The 22,590-nt window shown below is 44.4% G+C and overlaps 1 protein-coding gene across 1 annotated transcript; it reads left to right on the top strand.

Annotated features, from left to right (window-relative positions):
- Positions 1–2,658: 2,658 nt before the first annotated feature.
- Positions 2,659–22,457, top strand: asz1 (ankyrin repeat, SAM and basic leucine zipper domain containing 1; the record flags this gene model as incomplete). The annotated part of the gene is made up of 13 exons (XM_079742754.1): positions 2,659–2,766; positions 3,138–3,237; positions 5,524–5,646; positions 8,337–8,448; positions 12,509–12,620; positions 12,883–13,017; positions 14,179–14,285; positions 14,932–15,004; positions 17,038–17,094; positions 17,584–17,693; positions 19,866–19,971; positions 20,742–20,855; positions 22,290–22,457. 13 exons carry the CDS (start codon positions 2,659–2,661, stop codon positions 22,455–22,457), a joined length of 1,425 nt encoding a protein of 474 aa, XP_079598880.1.
- Positions 22,458–22,590: the final 133 nt, after the last annotated feature.

Here is a 22,590-nt window from a genome sequence, read left to right on the forward strand (position 1 = left end):
ATATAAACACAACTTTAATGAATCAAATATGTTTCATATCAATAAAATAGTTCAGAGAATGTATAGGCCCAAAGGCTACATCATTTATAATGACTCTATAATGTAAAATAGTCAACATTAATCACATGTGCATGTGATTATTATGATGAGCCTATAAAGCATCAGATCTATGAAGAAAATATAATCATTTTGAGGCTCATTGTGCAGGCAATGCAATATCAAGTAGGCTATATTTGCCCATATCTCCCACAAAAGAGATGAATCAGTTCCTGGTAGACTGAATGAACGAGAAACATTTTTATCAGTTTCAGGTTACGGACAGTTTCGCATGCGGGGGGATCAAACACACAAGACATTCCATTATAGAACAGAGATAAAAGAGACAAAAAAAGGGAAAAGGCAAGGAGCCCTTGGGTATAAGCATCTGAACCCAAACACGGTTTTATCTTGTATCGGTCCTCCTCACTATGAGTTCTGCTCCGTGTTGACTTGGCCATGTTCCTATAAGATTTGTTGTGTCAAGTATTCAATTGAGCAAATATCATTCCAAGTTGTCCGTTACACAAGCGACAGACACCACATGCCCAACCCAACCCTGTGATAGAATACTCAGAGAAAAAACAGAACATTTTCAGTGGCCATGACATGAACATATTTGGGGTGTTGTTATTTGTAATAAAACCATTGAATAGTTGGGTTTGAAATAGCCATTCAGTAATGAGGAGATCAAATCACAAGGTCATTGGATAATTAGCTAATGCACTTGCACTTATGATGCCAAATTCACAGATTTGCTTTTCCAGGCATAGAAATGTAAGACAATTGGAATTAAATATTTTACTGCTTTTTAAATATGCAGCTAAATAATAAGCTAACCCTTGTGCGTGCAACATCTCTCAGGCCTCCATCTCTCAACCTAAACTGTTTGAAAGGTTGGTGCATTAACCACTCACATCTTAATACCACTTAACTACTAGAAGCCAAATAGTGTTATAGAATCACATGTGCTAGTGCAGTGTGATAGTGTGTGTGTGTGTGTGTGTGTGTGTGTGTGTGTGTGTGTGTGTGTGTGTGTGTGTGTGTGTGTGTGTGTGTGTGTGTACACGTATATGCGTGTTTGCATGTACATGTGTATGAGCCTCCTAGAGACTGATGATAAATGCATTCATTATTTATTAAGGAATGGTAAAGTTATTCCTGATCCTCGAAAAGTTTATCCTGACCTTACAGAGCATGCATTTGGGGCGTGTGGAGGGAGAGAGAGAGAGAGAGAGAGGAATCCTTTAATGAAATTGAGGGACCAACACAGTCACATGAAGGCAATTGCTTTTTTAAAAGGTATGGTCTGGTGTCTTGAATTGATATGGTCGGGTGTCTTCAGTCTATATGGTCTGGAGTCTATAGTCTAGGGCTATATGGTCTGATGTCTATAGTATTCTATATGGTCTGATGTCTATAGTTTTCTATATGGTCTGATGTCTATAGTATTCTATATGGTCTGATGTCTATAGTATTCTATATGGTCTGATAGTCTTCTATATGTTCTTATGTAGTCGATATGGTCTGATGTCTATAGTCTATACGGTCTGATGTATATTGCCTATATGATCTGGTGTCCTTAGTGTGTATATGGTCTAGTCCTTTACTCTATATGGGCTGTATGTGTAGTCTGCTATCCTTGGTGTATTTTGTGGATGTCTTCAGTCAGTGTTAGTCAATGGATCTTTAGCCATGATGGTACTTCTTGTCTTTTCCTGAACCTAAGAGGAAGAATAGACTGTATATGTGTGCATGTGCGGTGTATGTTTGTGTTTGTGTGTGTGTGTGTGTGTGTGTGTGTGTGTGTGTGTGTGTGTGTGTGTGTGTGTGTGTGTGTGTGTGTGTGTGTGTGTTTGTTTGTGTCTGTGTGTATCTGTTCGAGTGCATGCTATTTGTGAAACTGTGTTTTGCCTTAGTCAATTATAGCGGCCCAGCAGCTAATCAAGAGTTTTTCTCAAGTTACAACACAGTTTATCAGTGAAAATATCCCTTCAACATTTTTTGAGTAGGGCCTGCTATGTCACAAAAAAACACCAGAATAATTAACTGTTCTTCTGTTCTTTAATTGCATTTGTGTGCATCACGTTGGAGGTTATGTAAATACATGATACTCTTCACATTATACCTGTCGTACCTCCGTTCTGCTCCCCTTGCCCAGAGAATCCGTGACCAGGTGAGTAGTGCCCCCTGCTGGCCTCCCCGTCTCCTTCAATTACATAGATTACCATGACGTTCGGGAAATCTGCCTCGCTCAAGAAGATGTTAACGGGAAGGCTTTAGAGTCTCGCTCTTATTGCTGCTTTTCAAGTTAATGGCTAATGAAAAATATGTGCTCGATAACAGAGCGCTAAGTCTCTTTTAATTTATGTAATTTCTTGCAAATCGTAAAAACAGCTAGGATCTTTGAATATAATTAAATTTGAAATATATATATTTTTGCCCTTTGTATCGAAATGTAAATCCAATTTCAATTTCATCACAAACAAATGTCCCAACACGGGAGCAATTCTAAAGTTTATCCTCTCAAATTCTAGAAGTTGATTCTGTCACGTCGGCGGAGTGTGTCACGTGTGGCAATTGTTTGCGAGAGTTTCCTAACTCTCGGAATTGTCGTAGAAAATGGCGAACCACGTTGTCTGTGCATTCCCTGCAGGGGACGAAAGTGACGGAAGCGACGAGGAATGGTATATCGGGGATTTACCTATGAAAAGACCGTCTGCAAATAAGGTAAATCATTGGAGAAAAGAAAGAAAATAATGTGTGCAAAGCCTAACGAGGACGACAACGTTATTTGCTAGCGTTAGCTGGTTAACAAATTTAAAGTTACCCAAAATAGCAATTCATTTGTCAAACTTTTTTATTGTCATTTCCACGCAGTCCTTTGGTCATACAATATAGAACATCGATTCGTACAAACATCATAGTTAACTAGTTAACAATTATTTTGCCAATGGGTTGGCACTTCACTGGGCGATTGGGGCAGTTGTGGGGGGCGAGAGGATTTCGTATATACAGTTCTTGATGTATTTTTCTTTCTTTGCTTTCTGCAAGCGTCAACCCTTGTGTGTTTTGTCTCTTTTTTAAAAATGTATGTCTAGGCAAGTGGAGTACATCAGGGTGAAGAAAACGACGCGTCCAGATTGAAGCAAGCCATCAGCAAAGCAGATATCCAGACTGTTGAACGGTTACTGGACAAAGGCAAGTTCTCTCCTAGTGACCAGGGTATATAATCCTGGTAAGTTTACCTTAATTCAATGTTGTATAATGCCCATAACTCCCTTTGGGTGTTAACATTGAGCATACATTCCTGTCAAACAAACAGCCACCAGTATTTACAGTTTCGAGAGCTCCAATGCATTGGGACCAGTTACTATCCACTATCTCATCTCATGTCAATTGAATGCATGCATGACACCACATTGTCAGTGTAGTGTGTGAACCGTTCCTTCACCAAGTTGTCACGGAAACATTTACATTTTACATTTACATTTTACGTTTAGGGCATTTAGCAGACGCTTTTATCCAAAGCGACTTACAATAAGTGCATTTGTAACAATAAGTACATTTGTCATAAGAAGTGAAACAATATATCTCTGTCAGTACAGTAAAGATGTTCATAGAACCAAGTGCAAGTATTACAATCGCTAGGCTAACCCATTCCCCGTGTAAAGCAATGATAGCAGCTACTGTAGACGCTACACAATTAAGTACCTTGAATAAGTGCAATGTACAAGTGCCAGGACGTACAACATTCAATGGTGGCTGTGCATTGGTTTCTATGCAGAGTCGAGGTGAACTCTGAACAGGTGAGTTTTGAGTCTTTTGCGGAAGCTGGTGAGCGACTCTGTGATCCTGACATCGGTAGGGAGCTCGTTCCACCACTGAGGTCCCAAAACAGAGAAAAGTTGTGACTTCGCTGATCGACCTTTGCTTGCTCTTAGCGATGGCGGTACCAGACGTCCAGCTGAGGTAGTTGAGCGGAGGGATCGAGCTGGGGTGTGTGGCTTTACTAATGCTTGGAGGTAGGCAGGGGCAGTTCCATCGACTGCCTTGTATGCCAGTAACATCATCTTGAATCTGATGCGAGCTATTACAGGGAGCCAGTGGAGGTCTCGGAAGAGGGGGGTTACATGTCAGAACTTTGGTAGGTTGAACACGAGGCGCGCTGCCGCATTCTGGATGCGCTGCAAGGGTTTAATCGCAGAGGCAGGGAGTCCAGCCAGGAAACCCACCAAACTACTAAACTACAAAAAAATTGAACAAAACAAAATGTGTCAAAATGTACTTCAAACATCAGTCTCTGGTTAAAGAATTTGGCCGGTTTGCTCAGACCAAAGGTTTATCGGGATATAAAAGCAATTGTCGGGGAAATTGGGGACTTGGCAAGCCATTGACATGCATTGTATTCCAAAGGTCGATTTCTCTAATCTTTCCCACTAATGAACAAATCCACAAGTTTCAACTCTGTTTACCCGCCACAGCTCATGTTTGAGATGCTTAACACAAATTTTGAATGTGATGGATGCCAATGGCTCATCAATATCCTATTTCAAAACTAGCAAGAAGGTGTGCGTTGAGCAAAAATCATTGTTGTTTTACATCTCAACATAAATAATGTCAACAATTAGCCTTTGGTCTAAACTGACACCCTAAATCCTTTCATACATAGTCACTGATAACTGGAATGATGAAGTTACTTATTTCGGTCAGCTATTATAATGAGAAGATGCACTATGTTGATGTGTGCGTACACAGTGCCGTTGTGCGCGTGCACAGGGCTGATGTGGGTCGGCAGATTGATTTTCGTGTGACACTGATTCCAGTGGTGCTCTCTCAGCTTGAGAAACAGACGAGTCTGCGAGCTGCTGTTCTCACATACGCTTCTGGTACCCCCTCAGACAGATTTCCAGACGACCTGACTCGGGTCGGGGTTATGACAACAATTTAGTTAACATGTAAGGCAGGTTTGATACAAAGATACGCCCGATGGGAGTGCCGTTAAGGCATTTTCATAAACAACCAAGATGGCTGCCGCTGATGTGTCACACGTTCCGGTGCTCCGGTTGGTGGTCGGTCCGTTTGTGTCCAGAGGCCTTTTGGCCTTGGCTCTTTGACCTTGTGATGTCTGACTAGGGCTGTGGTGCATTTCAACATATATTGTCTCATACGATAGTATAAAATAACTAAATAAATAATTTTTCATTATTGTAATTGCAAAAACAGTTTTCATCCACAATTTAAAGCAGTCCCATTGTCTGGGTATTATATTTCTACTTCAGCTACTTAGCAAGTCAAATAATTTTTCAACAAACTGGCTGCAATGAAATTTACAAATACATTTGAACAAAAATACACAGATTTACTGTTTGGAAAAGGTTGGGCTGATGCCGGTTTTTAATTTGCGCTGTCCGAACGGCAGGTCCTCCAAGAGGCCACAGTTGATCCAGCACGCCCCCCAACAGGTTGTCTCTTTGCTGTGGACAGGTGTGGATGTGGAGACCAGACTTGCTTTTGATTGGACGCCCCTGATGTGTGCGGCCAACCTGGCCGACCACGACACGGCCAAGCTGCTCCTCAACAGAGGAGCCTCCGCCAACTCCAGCAAAGGTAGCTGCCCAGTCTGCCCACCCTGCCCAGTCTGCCCAGTCTGCCCACTCTGACCAGTCTGCCCAGTCTGCCCACCCTGCCCAGTCTGCCCAGTCTGCCCACCCTGCCCAGTCTGCCCACTCTGCCTAGTCTGCCCAGTCTGCCCACCCTGCCCAGTCTGCCCACCCTGCCCAGTCTACCCACCCTCCCCACCCTGCTCAGTCTGCCCACTCTGCCCACTCTGCCCACCCTGCCCAGTCTGCCCACTCTGCCCACTCTGCCCACTCTGCCCAGTCTGCCCACCCTGCCCACCCTGCCCAGCCTGCCCAGTCTGCCCAGTCTGCCCACTCTGCCCAGTCTGCCCACCCTGCCCAGTCTGCCCAGTCTGCCCAGTCTGCCCAGTCTGCCCACTCGGCTCTCTGTTTTATGATGGACACGTGGAATCACTGAATTTTTTATACAGTGTCGTATTTAAAAAAATAATAATTAGACATGTATTCATGAGAACATTTTGAAGAAAGTTGAGTGTGAGAATACTGTTCTTACGGCGATTTGGGTACAGTATGACGTGCAAAGAAACAACATAATTCAATCTTTGTGTTCGGTAGCCATTAAAAGTCCACATCATTTTTACACATGTTGTGTGATGTGTTTGTGCTTACAACAGCTACATATGTTTAAATGCCCAACACCAGGATCATCCACCAGCAACTACAGTCCTAATACTGAAGGGACTGTCCATGTGTATGGCTGTAAATAACCACAGTGGTCTTGAGAGCCATTTAGCCTTATCCAGCATGATTCATCCTGTCATATGAAATAAATACATTCTTTGGACTGCTTACTACTCTTGAGATGTAACGTCTGTGTGAAAACACAACTACCAAGATCAGTAAGAATGACACTGATGTCTGTCTCAAAGGATAAGGATCAGCTGTGGACCAACGTCCGTAGTTCAGTGGAACTCACTTAAGTGTACAAAGATATAATCCTAAAACTACAACGACTCATTTGGTTTACCCAAGAAAAGCAACCATTAGAAAGCATGACCATCAGATGGTCTACAATAACCTACTTTGTGTTTGCAAGGCTGCATCGTTGCCTAAGATGTTGACCTGTTGCAAATCCTTTAAAGTCGACCTGGATCCCGCTGGTTAAACAGGGGTAAGGTAAAGCAACGCCCAGTAAGACCACAGTATCACTGGAGCCTATAGCGCCCCAGCGGACGCCGCAGCACAGGCGTGGGAGGGCGTGTAAAGGTCTGATATCAAACGTCTGTTGCTAATTGCGTCTGGGTCTCCGTGGCGTAGCTCAAGGAATCCTTCCCTCACCTTCTTTTCATTTCCCCACCTATCCCCCGCAAAACGCAGCATCACCGCACCGCATCTGCCATTGGTTAACACTGATGACGCCAAGAGCGGTGCATGCAGAGTGTGTGTGTGTCAAGAGTTCAGAAATCATGGCCTCAGTTGAAAAGTTGGGAAAATACCTCTGAATTCTTACATCACCAGGACAGAAGATTGCCATAATGTAAATATATATTTTTACTTGTAGCATTTGGTTACAGTTCGGTGTATCTAGTAAAATAACAAGTTGGGTGAAATATGGTTGAATGAGGCCTTGTGGTGATGTTCTACAGAGCAGGCCCAATGGTTTATTGGAATAATAGCTGTGTATCATGTAAGGCTAATGTCTAATGTCGTCAACTCTGAACAACTAACAGGTAAAGTATTCTCCTTCTGCACATCCAAGCAACCAGCTTTGGTTCACAGAACGTGCACATGAAAAACCTTTGGGTTTGTGCGCATTCGTGTCGCAGGATTAGGTCATAGGCATGGCAAATCCGGAATTAAGGGGATAGCCATCTTCTATAGCTGTTATCAGACTGCGATTTAGCAGCCCTCAGTAAACATTACAAACACTTCCTGATCCCGGATAAGACTTCCTCTCAACCATCCTACCCTTGTTGTTTTGGTTTATTTATTTACTTCCAACATGACTACACAATGTAATGGGCTTGGTTTGTGTTGACCTGTCGTGTAGCCTCATTGATAATCGGAAGCCTGCAGAGGTTATGTTGAAAGAAAATGTTTTTGTGTTCTAAATATCTAGTTAAATAAAGTTACTTTCTCATCCAAATGATAAAGTCACAGCAAAGCAGCTTCAATCACAGTGTTTCCTCTCCACAATCAATATCAAAAAAAGACTACGCTAAGAAATAGTGAGCCATCAAGATGAGTTAGTGAGGCGTTCAAACAAGATGAACTTGGAGAACATTCTTTTTTAATTTCCATTTTTTAACATTGCCTTGGGGGATTCCGTTTATAGTTTAGATGTTGTTAAAATTACTTTTAATCTTTAAGAGAAAATGAAAATACTGAAGTATCTTATTGAATAAACAAAACAAAATGTCGTTTAGTAGTGTACTACTGTCTTTAAGGTACCAAACTTAAAAAAACTAGATCGGTAGTTCAAACTAAAAGTAAATCAGTGGTGTTCATCTGGATCGCTGCTTCCCCATATGAGGGTCACAGGATGTCAACAAGCAGTTTCTACTTTTTGTTGTAGAATATACAAACTGTCCTCTGTCAAACGCCAAGCCAACCACACGCCTCCAAACAGGCCTCAGTGACCACGCGGTGCCCCAGGCTTGATGACACACCGCCCTATCCTCACTCTCCCTGACCCACCACCCTGACCCCTGTTCACAGGCGACTTCACGGTGCTGATGGCTGGCTGTACGGCGTCCGCCAGTGAGGACGCCATCGTCCACTGTGTGGAGCTCCTGCTGTCTAGATCAGCTGACCCCAACACGGGGGACAGGTGAGGGACCCCCTCAAGCGCTCGCTCCGCCCACTCCTCCGGCCGAGGCGGTCGGGCCCCACCGGGACAGCGAGGGGGAGGCGGTGGGGTGAATCTGGGGGACTGCTTCCCGTTATGCTTCGTGGCCATGTGGGCGCACATCACAGCAGTACTTCCTGTGTGTATATTTGTGTGTGTGAGACTTGGAATGTCCTGTTATGGCGTGTGCATGTACGCTGGTTTCAGACAAACAAACAGCAGTGGAAGCAGGCCACAGAAGGAGTAGTGGGGCTCCGGTACCCCAGGTGCTTGGATGTTTGTCCGACACGTTGGCGTGTCCCAACAGTTTGGGTATTGTGGGACCGTTCGATTTTTTTGTTGTTCATACTCTTATAATTACAAGATGAAGATGACATTTTTTGCGCTTACATTTCTTTTGCTTTACTGCAAAAATGTGCAGGAATGTCTAACCATTGACTGATGGCATCCATCAAAAAAGCTTTGCCAGTGGACAATTGTTTGCATCACAAAGGGACCGAACACAAACACACTTACTGAGACCACCGGAAATGGAAAATGTTGTCTGCAGACATAATATTTGGAGAATGGTTACGAGAGAGGGTGTGGGTAACGGAGAAAGGGGGACCAGGTGAGAATGGAAGGCAGAGGAGGAAGAAGAGGAGAAACGAGTGGCGTGGCGGCTGGCTCTCATTCAGCCGAAAAAAACCCTTCCTCTTCCTCCTGCCTCTCTCCATCCCTACTTACGTCTGAATATCAAAGCATCAATTACCAGCAGCTGTGTGTCCCTCCATCTGACTGTAAACACACATTGTCCACGCTGCAGGCCAGTGTGAGCCAGATGTTCTGCTCGCCACATTTGTTCCCGCACTCCACCGTTCTCTTTGTTCACACACCTCACCCTTCACTTGGGCCACCTCCTGCCTTTGAGCCGCGCCGTGTTGTCTTTGGATGGCGTTGCCTGTTTCTGGCTGGGTTACATTGAGAACAGGGCCATTGGCTCTGTCCGTTACAACAACCTGGTCTTTGAAGAAGATTCTGGGTCCGCACTTGTTGAAATGGCACCATCACAGGCTTTACTAATATGACGGCACACCGCCAAGGCCACACGTCACCATACAGTGTTTATTCTGGTGTGGTCATTGATCTATTGCTATGTTAGAGACATGGGGAAAACGACCATTCCTGAAGACATGCATGCAGGCTTTGTACGCATGTGAATTACCTGCTATTCATCATGCAGTGATTCCTGCCTTTGGGAACGCAGATTGGCAAATAACAGTATCAACCCCCCCCCCCCCCTATCAGAGGCAGAGTATAACTGGAAGAAGAGGGAAGTGTTAAAGCTCTCACTGCAGTTAATCACTGAACCATGCCTTGGATTCCTCGGAAATTGTTCATATAAATTGAGCTGTTAAAGAAGCAGAGTGTAACAAACTAGCGCTTGGCTTATGACATGGACATAATGCTTATCGATAGTGAGTTTAATAATGTTATCAATAAAATCCCATAATTATAAAAAAAAAACATATTTGCTAAAAAAATATGGGCCAGCCCTTACCTTTGTTTACAAAAATCTGACTATTGACACTACCAAAGTACCTCAAACTCACCACACAGCCATTTAGAGTGGAAAGAACCCTGTTTTTCAGTCTGAAAGTCTGCTTACTGAAGGGGCTCATTCGACACACTTTAAACGTTTTACTGTGACTTTAATATTTACTATCTCCATGCTTTTCGGTGCCGCCGTCAGTTGAGCTGATTGTTTTCGAGGATCTAGTGTTCTGAAGGACATTAGACACAATCCAACTCAAACATCCTCATTCTAGGCCTATGATCCAGATCTCTGCACTGACCGATTCACTTCAGCTGTCGTCGCATTACGATCGCAGCATGATTGTGGATGCTTCAATTGCACTGTTGCTGTAAATATGACCTGTACTCTCATTAGTGTGTGTGAACAGTTCTCTGAATCTGAATCTACATTTCTGGGAACTTGTCAGGTGGGGTTGATAAATTGGCCCACATCTTTCCCACCCTTGTGGCTGGCTGGTGGATTCCCACAGTATCTCGATCACAGGTGATTAATGACTCTGTGGTGATTTACTAAACGGCACACATGGAAGTCAGCTCACTGACTCTGACTTCACATAGCGGCCTTTAACGAGAGATCATCGTACGTGGAGCCAGGTTTAAAGTGTAACTTTGTAGGTCTTAAGTCAACACAGCCAAATGATTTACAAAGACTGCAGATTCCCTGGAGCTGGTTTATCTCTGACAGAATGGCCGGGCTCTGAAACCCTTTACCTTGACTGGGGTCGACCGCCGCAATATTTGCTACAAGCTTCACTTGTATTCTTAATATTCTCTCATGAATGATAGGTTCCCATAGCCCACCACATCCCCTCCTTGACTCTACTGCCACTTCCCCACTGACCTTACTGCTACCGCCACTGTGGTAAAATGCCAGAAAGTCCTATTGCTATTTTTGTTTATCCAATTTTTGTTTGTGAATATTAAGCCAAAGCACCGGTATGGTTTATTAGTTTACGCTGCGTTTTAAAGAATCTTTATCTAAGTTTAGTTATTTTAGTTGAATGCGTTGATACCTGAGTGAGTGTATTGTACAAACAAGTGTATCCAATAAATACATAAAAGTGTAACTGACCCTTTTCACCCGTCTGTTTGCGTGCTATATCTTAAGTTGCCGTTACACAAATTTGCCCTTTGCAAATTCAAAAACGACTGTGCCTCAGCAACCCCGAGACACTACAGGATTCTGTCATTTTCCTTTATTTTGTCACTTTTTCTATTCAAATGAAATGCCTTAAATTACTCTTTGTTACCCTCTATTGAACCTGTCGTATAATGTGCCAGACCATGAAACTAAATAGAAAACAACCGCCACACTCAAATAGACCAATAGACTTCCTTCACAGCCGACCACTGCTGTTTGGTAGTAGGTGGGGTCCAGTGTGATGAATCGCTCTCATACTGTTTAGCCTTGATGGTGAGGCCAAACCGTCTCTTTTGCTTTGGTTATACACACATCATTTACTGTGTATATTGATGATCTTTGATTTTCCATTTATATGTATATTCTACATCATTTACTGGTCTTTTTATTGGTCCTCATTGTAGAGAAATATCAGTGTTTATCCCTTGGTGACAATATGGTGTTACAGTATACTATAGATGTACAATCTTCTAAAATTCAGTAATTAGTTCAGCACACAACTAGATGCATGCTGACCCCTAGTGGATCTTTATAGCCTTGCATCTATTATTTATATTGACATCTGCTTTACTTTACTTTTCTGTCGTTTTTCTCTCATTTTTGACCCTTCCTCTTGTCGTGTTCTTGAAGAAAGTAGTTCAATCTGGATCGCTTTTAACTCACTTTATTTGTTAAAGTATTTCGGTATGGTAACTATGAAGCAAAAAGGACGGGAATTGTATTTAACACGCGTGTGAGCGACAAACAGCAGGGCCTTCGTATATATATCTTCATATCTATCTAGTAACTCTGGGCTGCCATGTTTCTGACCCCTTGATCTGACTCCCGCTCCGTTTGTATCAAGTAGGCGTGGCCTATGTGACGTATTGGCCCCGGCTTCCGCGTCTGTCTTAAAGATGCTGCCTTCTGTGGCTGGAGTAGTTATTGCAGCTTGTAAGTTGGGTCCTGCTCCCCTTGTGGCTATGTTTAGTAATTACAGCTTATATGTTCGATCCGGCTTCCATGTGGCTATGTGGAGGTCATGCAGCTTATGTGTTCGATCCTGTTCCCATGTGGCTATGTGGAGGCAGTGCAGCTTATGTGTTCGATCCTGTTACCATGTGGCTATGTGGGGGCAGTTTATGTGCTTAAAATACGTAACACTCTAATGTTCTTTCTTATCCATTACATTCAACTTCGATATGCAATGACCTCCCCTCCTTCTGCTGTCGTTTTGTGTCTTTTATTAATTTCACCCCCTCCTTTCTAACATTATATTCAAATAGTGTCACTTGTATTGGAAGGAGCTATGGAGATGACAGGACTAGTATCTCTCTCTCTCCATAGGTCTGAGATGTCATGTCTGATGCTTGCAGCCAGGGACGGCTACAGCAAGGTCATCAACCTGCTGGTGTCACATGGAGCCCATGTCGACGCCCAGGACGTCAACGGATACACCGTGGGCACACACACACACACACACACACACACACACACACACACACACACACACACACACACACACACACACACACACACACACACACACACACACACACTGAATCGTTTGCGATGCTATAGTACTCCCATCACAGTAGTACTAGAGAGCGTTGCTTGTGCAGTTATTTCTTAGTCGTTCATGACCCGTTTTCTATTTGTTTACCTTCATGTCATCAGTGATTGGATGAGAATGATATGCAGGGTTTCATCCTCTCCTTCAGGCCCTGGCCTTTGCAGTGCAGTACGGCCGAGTCGAGGCGGCGCTGAAGCTGCTCCTGCTGGGAGCAGACAGGACCCTCCTGACTGACACCGGAGAGAGCCCCGCTGACATTGCTGTGGCCTACAAACACACACGGGTACCTGACACACACTGCTCTCCCAGCGCCTGAACCACACACGGGTACCTGACACACACTGCTCTCCCAGCGCCTGAACCACACACGGGTACCTGACACACACTGCTCTCCCAGCGCCTGAACCACGGGCGATTGATCCAGGGGCTGTCTCTCCGATGAGATTACAATGAGTGTGCAGCGTTGCATCCTAGCTTCGTCTACCTTGTATGTGCAGCCAGTGGCGCCCCCAAGGGGTGGCCAGCGATGGTTCCCCCTGGGCAAGGGGGGATAATATGCTTAGTGTGCAGATTATTCTGTCTGATGTTTACATTAGGTACTATTCATTTAAAATTATAATCAATATTTTTCATATTGGTGCAAATTCAAGAAAATAACAATTGCATGGCCAGTGAACCCCATTCAATGTTTTGATCCTTACAATCAATGTAGTTAAAGCTGCATATTTGTCTTTTTGAGGATAATGACAACTAGCCTATTTGAAGAACAGTTAATTGCCTAACCCATTTACAGATGCATCACACTAGAATGATTGTTGAACCCAAAATGTTAACTGTACCGGTATTAGTCTCGGCACATCAGATAATAAGTAAAGCTCACTATAAAATAAGAAACAAAAGAATATTATGTCTTTCCTTTACTCTCATATTGACGTAGATTTCACCACACTGTTCACACACACTTTCGCCTTTATGCTGCATTTATGAATCCCTGAAATTCAGTGACGGCTTTGTTTTTGGAGTGTGCCAGCCCAAGGTTTTCAGTGGGCCCATCTGGCCACCCCCATGAAAGATGTCTGGGGGCGCCACTGTGCAGCATACAGGGGGCTTGTTCTACCCCATTCCAGGAGAGATATTCTGTTTAATTTAAACTACCATGTACCATCTTAATATCATATTGAGTTGTCAACTGGTGTAACCTAAATGTTAAGTAAAAATTATTTGAATTATAGCCAAACACTGCTTATATGCAGACTCAGTTTAGGATGATTAAATCAGACACAGTGCCTGTAGCCCCAATCATGTCTGTACTGGCGTCAAGGCATGCATTGCATTCCCTGGTACGTGTACGTGGCCAGTAGAGCTTCAGGTGGGTTGCATCGGAGCCCGGGTGCTAATGGAGTCTCCCATATAACTCGTGTACACTTGACTGCTCTGCCCTCAGTTGACCCACATCCTCAGCGCTTCGGGCCAAGGATACAACGCCGAGAGGGAGAGCTTCTCCAAGACCCCCAAGGGCAAGGCAGGAGGCCCAGGCGATTCCCCAGAGTGGTTAGCAGTCTGTTCCTCATGTAACGTTAATCTAAACAGACCCGTCCGCGCGGTATCAGGCAGGGTAGGCTGTGTGTCGGTGAGTCACACGGGGAGCAGGTAGTCTGGAGCCTTGACCAGACGTAAACAACAATAAACACCCCCCCCCAGAGGCTCCTGGTTGATTCATGTTGAAGACGTATGGACTTCCACCTTGTCCAGTAACACACTTAAAATGACCTGGTATCTAACAGTGAATTAATGTTCTAAGAACATCTAACATTGAATCCTAAAGGGATATGAACTCTGAAATGTATAGGAAAAGGTTGCACGTGACCATATTCATGTATTTCAAACATTATTTAAATCTTGTGTTAAATGTCCCCATATTTCTAATTTATCTTTATCAAAGAGGTGCTCATAATTAACAGGATGAGATACAGCTTTGCTTTTACACCACAGATAAACTGATCATCCTCATTGTAGTTTCTGTCATGCTACCCATATCTTCCCATATCTTCTGGGTCATCTCACCAACATCTTCCTTGATTGCCCTCTTCCCACGGTGGTGATTAGCCTCCAGAACACCGTCAGTGTTGCTAGAGGTGAAGCGCGGGCTGTGGTTAGTGGTTAGATCTGTCTGTCATCGTGTCTCGTCTGTCCCCAGCCTCACCAAGCTCGGAGACCTGGAGCTGCTGCTGCATGGCCTCAAACTGGACTACCTGGCTGACATCATGACCGTGAGTCACACCCGCTGGATCACCTGGCCATTTACAGGCCTATCAAGATACAATCAATATTCATTAATGTTCATTCATTATTGAAATAGAATGGATTGAGTATAAAAAGGGTTTCTGGAAAATGCATCAATGCATTTTAAACACCTGGACAAAAACTCAATAGATTAGCTATCCTATATATATTATAATTGAATGTCAGTACAAACTAGAAAATGCATTTCCTGCAAATAATGCGGTGAGTGCTGTAGTGCAAAGTGAGGTTGGAAATATTTTTGAAAAAAAATAGCCACATAGATTAATACATAAAGAAACGTTAAATGGCTTAAATCAAGTGAAGGGATTTGTACAAAGTTCAAAAGAGTAAACAATGTAAACATGCACACCATTTAAGAAAAAGTATATGGTTGGAAATAAATAAAGTGACAGCTGAATGAAAAGCGTAAAACATTGCTAAAAATGCATACCGGCTTCGTTTTCAGTTGGTCTCATTGATTCACGTTGACGCTGGAGCGTGAGGACGTTCAGCAGTGTTGCCAGATTGGGCGGTTTTTCCCGGCAGATTGGGCTACTTTTGAAGGACGTTCAGGCAGTGTTGCCAGATTGGGCGGTTTTCCCGCTCTATTGGGCTATTCTCTGCTCGCTATTCTCTTAAAGACATGCACGCACGCACGCACGCACACACACATACACACACACACCCTTTTTAGCAATGCTTTGTGCTTTTCATTCAGCGGTCACTTTATTTGTTTCCAACCATTTTCTTAAACGTTGTGCATGTTTACATTGTTTACTCGATTTAGACTTTTGGACTTTTGTTCAAATCCCTTCACTTGATTTAAGCCATTTAACGTTTCTTTATGTCTTAATCTATGTGGCTTTATTGCAACATATTTCCAACCTCACTTTGTACTACAGCATTTTCTGCAGGAAATGCATTTTCTGGTTATTAAGATCAAATCCTCACCAGATGCCAATAAAGTCAATGTTAAGTATGTCTTCAAATACATTTGAGTAAACCATTCCCATTATAATCTTCTTTAGAAGGAGTGACCCCATGCAAACTGTTTTGGAAGCACCCTGCTACCAATAGCTCTCCATAGCATCATAACGTATGGCAATTGCTACAACCTGTGAATAAAGACCAAGAGTTGAGGTGGCCTCTTCTGCTGAGAAGGACTGAGTGAAACATTAGGTACAGGGAGTGCTCTGCATTAGTTCTCTCTACCTCTGTCTCGTTGATCTTTGATGGGTGCTGGGGTGGGAGGTGGGGGCTGTACCCTGGATACAGTGTGATGATACCTGGGTGATAAACAGTGATCCCTAACAAACTGTTGGGTATCCAGCACAGCTGCAGAATCACCACTATCACACGGAGTCCATGTGGGAACGGGGCGCGCTGGGAACGGTTTACATATTTTCGCCTCTTCATAATGGGCCCAGCGTAGCGGCGCAGGCCCGCGTGTTAAACTGCAGTAGTTCTCTTTTGTTTGAGTTATGGGCCTCGTTTGATTGATGGTGAGTAGGTTGGCAGGCTGCTGGTAGATTGTTTTGGCCCTGCAGCAGATCCACATGCAGGTACATCTGCTTCGGGTGCTGGGGTCAGCACCACGAGTGAGTGGGTTTGATTTGGTAAATACTAAAGCTCTCTCTGTCTCTCTGTCTCTGTCTCTCCGTCTCTGTCTCTCCGTCTCTGTCTCTCCATCTCTGTCTCTCTGTCTCTCTGTCTCTCGCTCTGTCTCTCGCTCTGTCTCTCTCTCTGTCTCTCTGTCTCTCTGTCTCTGTCTCTTCGTCTTTTTCTCTGTCTCTCTCTCCATCTCTCTCTCTCCATCTCTGTCTCTCTCTCTGTGTCTATGTCTCTCTGTCTCTGTCTCTCTGTCTCTGTCTCTCTCTCTGTGTCTATGTCTCTGTCTCTGTCTCTCTCTCTATCTCTGTCTCTGTCTCTCTCTGTCTCTGTCTCTGTCTCTCTCTCTGTGTCTATGTCTCTCTGTCTCTGTCTCTGTCTCTCTCTGTCTCTGTCTCTGTCTCTCTCTCAGGAGAACGACGTCACCTGGAGCAGTTTGTTGACCATGGAGAGGGAGGACCTGCAGAAGGTAACAGTCAGGCCTTCGTCAGCCCGTCACACTCCGTGCTGACCCGGAAAGAGTCTGCACAGCTGCTGATGTCATGCTTCATTAAAGCAACACCATCCACTCTTGGTTCATCTAATAGACGCAGTACCATCATGGGCATACTTTTATACGAGGAAGGAATGTGTACAGTAGAAATGGAATGGTTTCACCGTTGAAAGGATATTTCATTATTTATATTTATCTTTTGTCTCTTAATACTTACCATTCATCCACTTGATTGTTTTGATAATGCCTGGATCATTGTTGTAGCTCGGTTTTCTGGTTTCAATTTCTCATGATATATATTCCCTTGGCTTTTATTTAGTCTGAGGATATACATGTTACGAAATACAATTGTTCCTTATTGTATTAAGCAATTGTCTATTTCTGATTCGCAGCCTGTAACTATAAACCCACAACTAAGGAAAAATGAGTGAGTGAATAGAGGATGACCATGTTCTCTCCTGTCAGGCTGGCGTCACAGACCCAGGGGACCAGAAGAAGGTCCTACAAGCAGTGAAGGACATGGTTCTGGACAGGGTGGACATGCAAGACTTCACAGAGATCACCGCAGGTCACGGGTAGGTACCAGGGTCTTCAGCCTTTCACACGACACCCTACAAACACATCTGGAGAGAATGTAGTGTAGGCAGGGTCCAAACTGATCACCTCCGGCTAGATTTCACCCTCTGGCAGGGAAAGAGATTCAGGGTTGCATGTTAAAACAATGGCTTGGCCGATAGATTTATCCACTCTGGCAGGTAAAAAGTCAACATTGTAAAAATCAATTTTGGGATCAATTAGGGATGGTTCATCTGGATAATATATTTCTATGGAGTTGTATAAAATACAATTGTTGACATGTATCAGGATGAACATAATATCCCCAGCAACAGACAATGTTCTGCTTTCCCCTCCCCTTATTGAATCAGATCTGCAGGAAGTGGTAAAATATAAGGGTCGTCTTCACACATACACACCTGTCCCCACACCCCACCCAGACACCACCCAATGTACTCCTTCTGATCCCTCCTCCCTCTGGCTGGAGGGCGTCCATCACCAGCCGCTGCTCTCCCTCCAGCCCTTCCCCTGGCTGGGTTGAGCGTGGAGCTTCTCCGGGGCCCTAATGGTTTGAGTTGAGCCGTAATGATTTGTAAGGTGCGTGGGGACGGAGGACTAACAGCAGGGTCCAAACACAGGAAACCCATGAATCGTTGTGTGTGTGTGTGTGCTGGCTCACAACGCTGTTCGGTCTGCTGACTGCATTGAGCGAGCTACGCTTTATATGCTACACGGAGCTCAAGTATGGATTCATAAAGGAAGTACATCTTATTGAAATGATGTTTCATTTATTTTGGTTGGTTAATGACGGGCATGCCACCTCTCATCCGAAGTCTGCAGACTCAATCCTCAAACCAACCTGCATGCCTTTTCATAGGAGTGTGAATCTTTTAGTATCTCACTGAGATTCATTTTTGATTTTCAATTAAATTCAAAATGGTTCCTGATTCACAGTTAGCGGTACCAGAGAAGGGTGGTGTGGCACATTGATAAGATTATGTCGTTTTATATTTGAAAAAGTAATATCAACTGATTGCAAAAATGTAAACGGCATTAATGTAAAAGACAACGCACGCACGCACGCACACACACCTCTTTCTACACACACACACACACCTCTTTCTACACACACACCCCTCTCTACACACACACACACGCACGCACACACACCTCTTTCTACACACACACCCCTCTTTCTACACACACACACACACCTCTTTCTACACACGCAGGCATGCACGCACGCACGCACGCACACCTCTTTCTACACACACACACACACACACACACACACACACACCTCTCTCTACACACACACACACACCTCTCTCTACACACTCTCTCTAGCGCGACCGGCCCCCAGCTCCGCCCCGGGGGCCGGTCTCCGCCATGGTCCCGGCCCCCCGCCGGCTGGGTGAACTACCAGGGAGGGGGGGCGCCGCAGAGCGGCTGACACTGTTTACAGCCGCCTGACAGAGTGAGGGCGGCCGGCAGCAGCTGGCTGAGACACAGTAAGATAAGAGCCATCCATATCCCGGTCTGGGGGCCCAGGACTCGGGCGGCGGGAGATGTATGGAGCTAATGGTTTAGGGGTGACGCGTTGGGAGTAGGGAGGACAGTCTGGGTTAGTGTGGGGAGGACGGGCAGCGACGGACACCTGTGGGCTGGTCTCTGCCGCTGCGGGAGGTTGTCTTAAGGGGAAGGCATGGCGGAGGGTTAACAGCAGGTTGGACCCAGGCCATCCATCAGTCTGCCCCGCCTGCTTGTCTTGTCTCGTACGTGTGCACAGGTTCCAAGGCAAAGCGTTGGTCAGCATGCTTCCTTCATGTCCAGCGGGACAATGTTTTGTAATGTATAATAATTCAGCTTGTCTCTCCAAAAAAGCACTTTGTAACTGAGAACTTTGAAAAAAAAAACACAAAATGGTCAAATAGAAAATGTTCAAATCTAAAATAATGTACACATATGTGTCCAATTGCTCTGCACTTTCTATAAAACATTTAATGAAAAAATAATATATGTAATTGTTTCAACTCGATTATATTAGTTTTGTGATCGGTTGATGCTGAAATCACTCAGCCCTAGTTCTTTGTTGACGCAACAAATTGAATCTGATATTTACGGTGTTTGTGTGTGCGTGTGCGTGCGTGCGTGTGTGTGTGTGCGCGTGCGTGCATGTGTGTGTTTTACAGCAGTGAGGAGTTCTTGAGTTTCCTCATCAGTCTCCAGCAGCAGTGCCTTTACCTGACTGAAACCCTCCAGGGTGTCAGCCAACGGTTCCCTAAGAGGGACTCGGAGGTACTGCCTGTCTGTCTGCCTGCATGTCTGTCTGTCTGCATGTCTGTCTGTCTGCCTGTCTGTCTGTCTGCCTATCTGTCTGCCTGCCTGCCTGCCTGTCTGTCTGCATGTCTGTGTGTCTGCATGTCTGTGTGTCTGCATGTCTGTGTGTCTGCATGTCTGTGTGTCTGCATGTCTGTCTGCATGTCTGTCTGTCTGTGTGTCTGTCTGTCTGTCTGTCTGTCTGTCTGTCTGTCTGTCTGTCTGTCTGTCTGCATGTCTGTCTGCCTGCCTGCCTGTCTGTCTGTATGTCTGTCCTTCTGTTAGGGATCTAAGACATACCCCCGAGTAATAAATTAAGGCATGTTCAGAATGTCACCAAGTAGCTTTTCATTGTTTTACCAATACTTCCCAGAATTGAACACGTGTCAACAGTTAGTTAATGTATACCTGCATGTGCATTACACCAATACCAGAACTCAGCTGGTCGAGCAGTTTTTAACTGCTTTGTACTGTTGAAGGACAGCAGGATACACTTCTGAACAGCAATGTTAATGTTCTACCTGGGACATATTTTACATTGAATCTAGTAACTGACATACAATAAAAAATACAAAAGACAAAAATGAACAGTGTTAAGTATAATGAAACAGTCTTCAGGTGTCACAAAGTAATAACCGCAAGAGATCTCAGTTTAAGGGGTACTACAAAAGTGACTTGGGTAACGTGTATTATTATGGCCGTTTTGTGTGTGTGTGTGTGTGTGTGTGTGTGTGTGTGTGTGTGAATAGATGGTGTTCTCTCTGGACCCTAAGAAGGAGGCTCTGGGTGTGTGTGGAAAGCTTCTGCTCCAGACTGGGGACCTGCAGAAGGAGGTGTTCTGTCTCTACAACCTGCTGTCCAAGGTCAGCACACACACATTAGTGGCTCATTTCCAAGTTCAGATGTCTTTTTCGTTGACGTGATTCAAACAGAAAGTGGTGCAGTTGTTGCTCATATGCAACAGGAAAAGCCAGGGAGCTCCAATATACTGTATGGAAAATGCCCCCGTTGGTAAAGAAAGCAGAGGTATCTGAACTGGTGTAACAAGTGAACTGATTCAGTAGAGCAGCTACTTAAAAATAGGGATGTACTAAAAATGAGAGTCAAATACAAATAATATTATTTATCATTAATATATGGATTTGTTTGTTATGGCGGTTCTCTTATGTCAGACTTGATACTTAACTAAATGTACAACTATACACAAACAACTTCTAACCTTATACCATCAGTTAACCATCACTATTCCAATACCCAAGCGTAGCCGAGGTAGTGATCGACTAACTAAACATACGGCTCACCATATATCTTTGCACTCAATGTTCGCCACCTACTGGGACCCGATCTCACATGCCAGATCTGTCTTTGGGATCACACACGTTCTTGAACCCCAGTGTGTGTGTAGCTGGTGTTCTTCAGCGCGGTTCTTTGCAGACGGTCCAGCTCATCGGCCAGCAGGTCTGTGACGTGGGACTGTCACAACCCCTTAAGCGCCACACATAACACAATGGGGGGGCCCTCACATTAACCTCCATCTGGGGGAAACACACCGCCACTGGCTACAGTTCAGATGATTCAGACAAGCTTAATCTGGGAAAGTGTTGTTAACTGAGGTTTAAAGGCAAAAACATATAACCCCTAACCATCATCAACCTATTGTATCCAATAGCCAAATAGGACGTCGGCCAATGGGCAAGCTTCACTCTACGGTTTGGACAAAATCTACTTGAAATGAAATTGGAATAATTTTGATTTCAGCGTCAAGGTTGAGAATCCGAAGTGTCTAACTCTACACCCAGGGAAGCATCCTCGCTAGTTTGGGCTCCACGCTGAATGCTATAGAAATAAAACATCAACTCATGTGTTAAAAGTCATCCATTATTTCATTTAATTGTGGCATTTCAAGAGTCATAGTAATTATTTCCAATATGGATCATAAAGCCCACATCTCTGAACCAATCAGGGAAGTTGTCCCGCTCAACAGATGCAACAATACAGTGCCACTTCCTCTTGTACAGAAACTTGTTTACACTTTAAAATCTCTTTTCAAAGAGAGACCTGGCCCACAGGGCAGCATTAAACAAACAAATACCTTTAGATTTGGTGTGTGTGTGTGTGTGTGTGTGTGTGATTATAATTGAAACCCATTAATATTAGCAGTACCGCGATCTCACAGTGCTCACAAAAATGATCCATTCATCACTAATCTGTTCATGCTTCCGGCCCCCGTGTGTGTGTGTGTGTGTGTGTGTGTGTGTGTGTGTGTGTGTGTGTGTGTGTGTGTGTGTGTGTGTCAGACGGAGCAGGCCGGCGGCCCTGTTGGGCTCCCGTTACCACGTTGCCATGGCAGCAGCAGGAGGCGGCTGGTGGCCGCTGTGACGATAAGCGCGCTGGGGGTCCTGCTGGTCTGTTTCTGCCAGAGGGCCCCCCTCCTGGTCACTGTACAGCTGGGCTTTGGAGCCTAGAGTGACCACGTGTTAGGATTTCTGTTCGAGGAATTATGCCTCACAGGTTTATTTTTTTTCATTGATGTTTTTTTGTTGTTGCTTCTGAGTTTATATGTTATGTTAAAATAAAATGTTAACGCATTTGCAGTTG

Source organism: Pollachius pollachius (assembly GCF_949987615.1).
Source record: "Pollachius pollachius genome assembly, chromosome: 9".
Taxonomy (NCBI): Eukaryota; Metazoa; Chordata; class Actinopteri; order Gadiformes; family Gadidae; genus Pollachius; species Pollachius pollachius.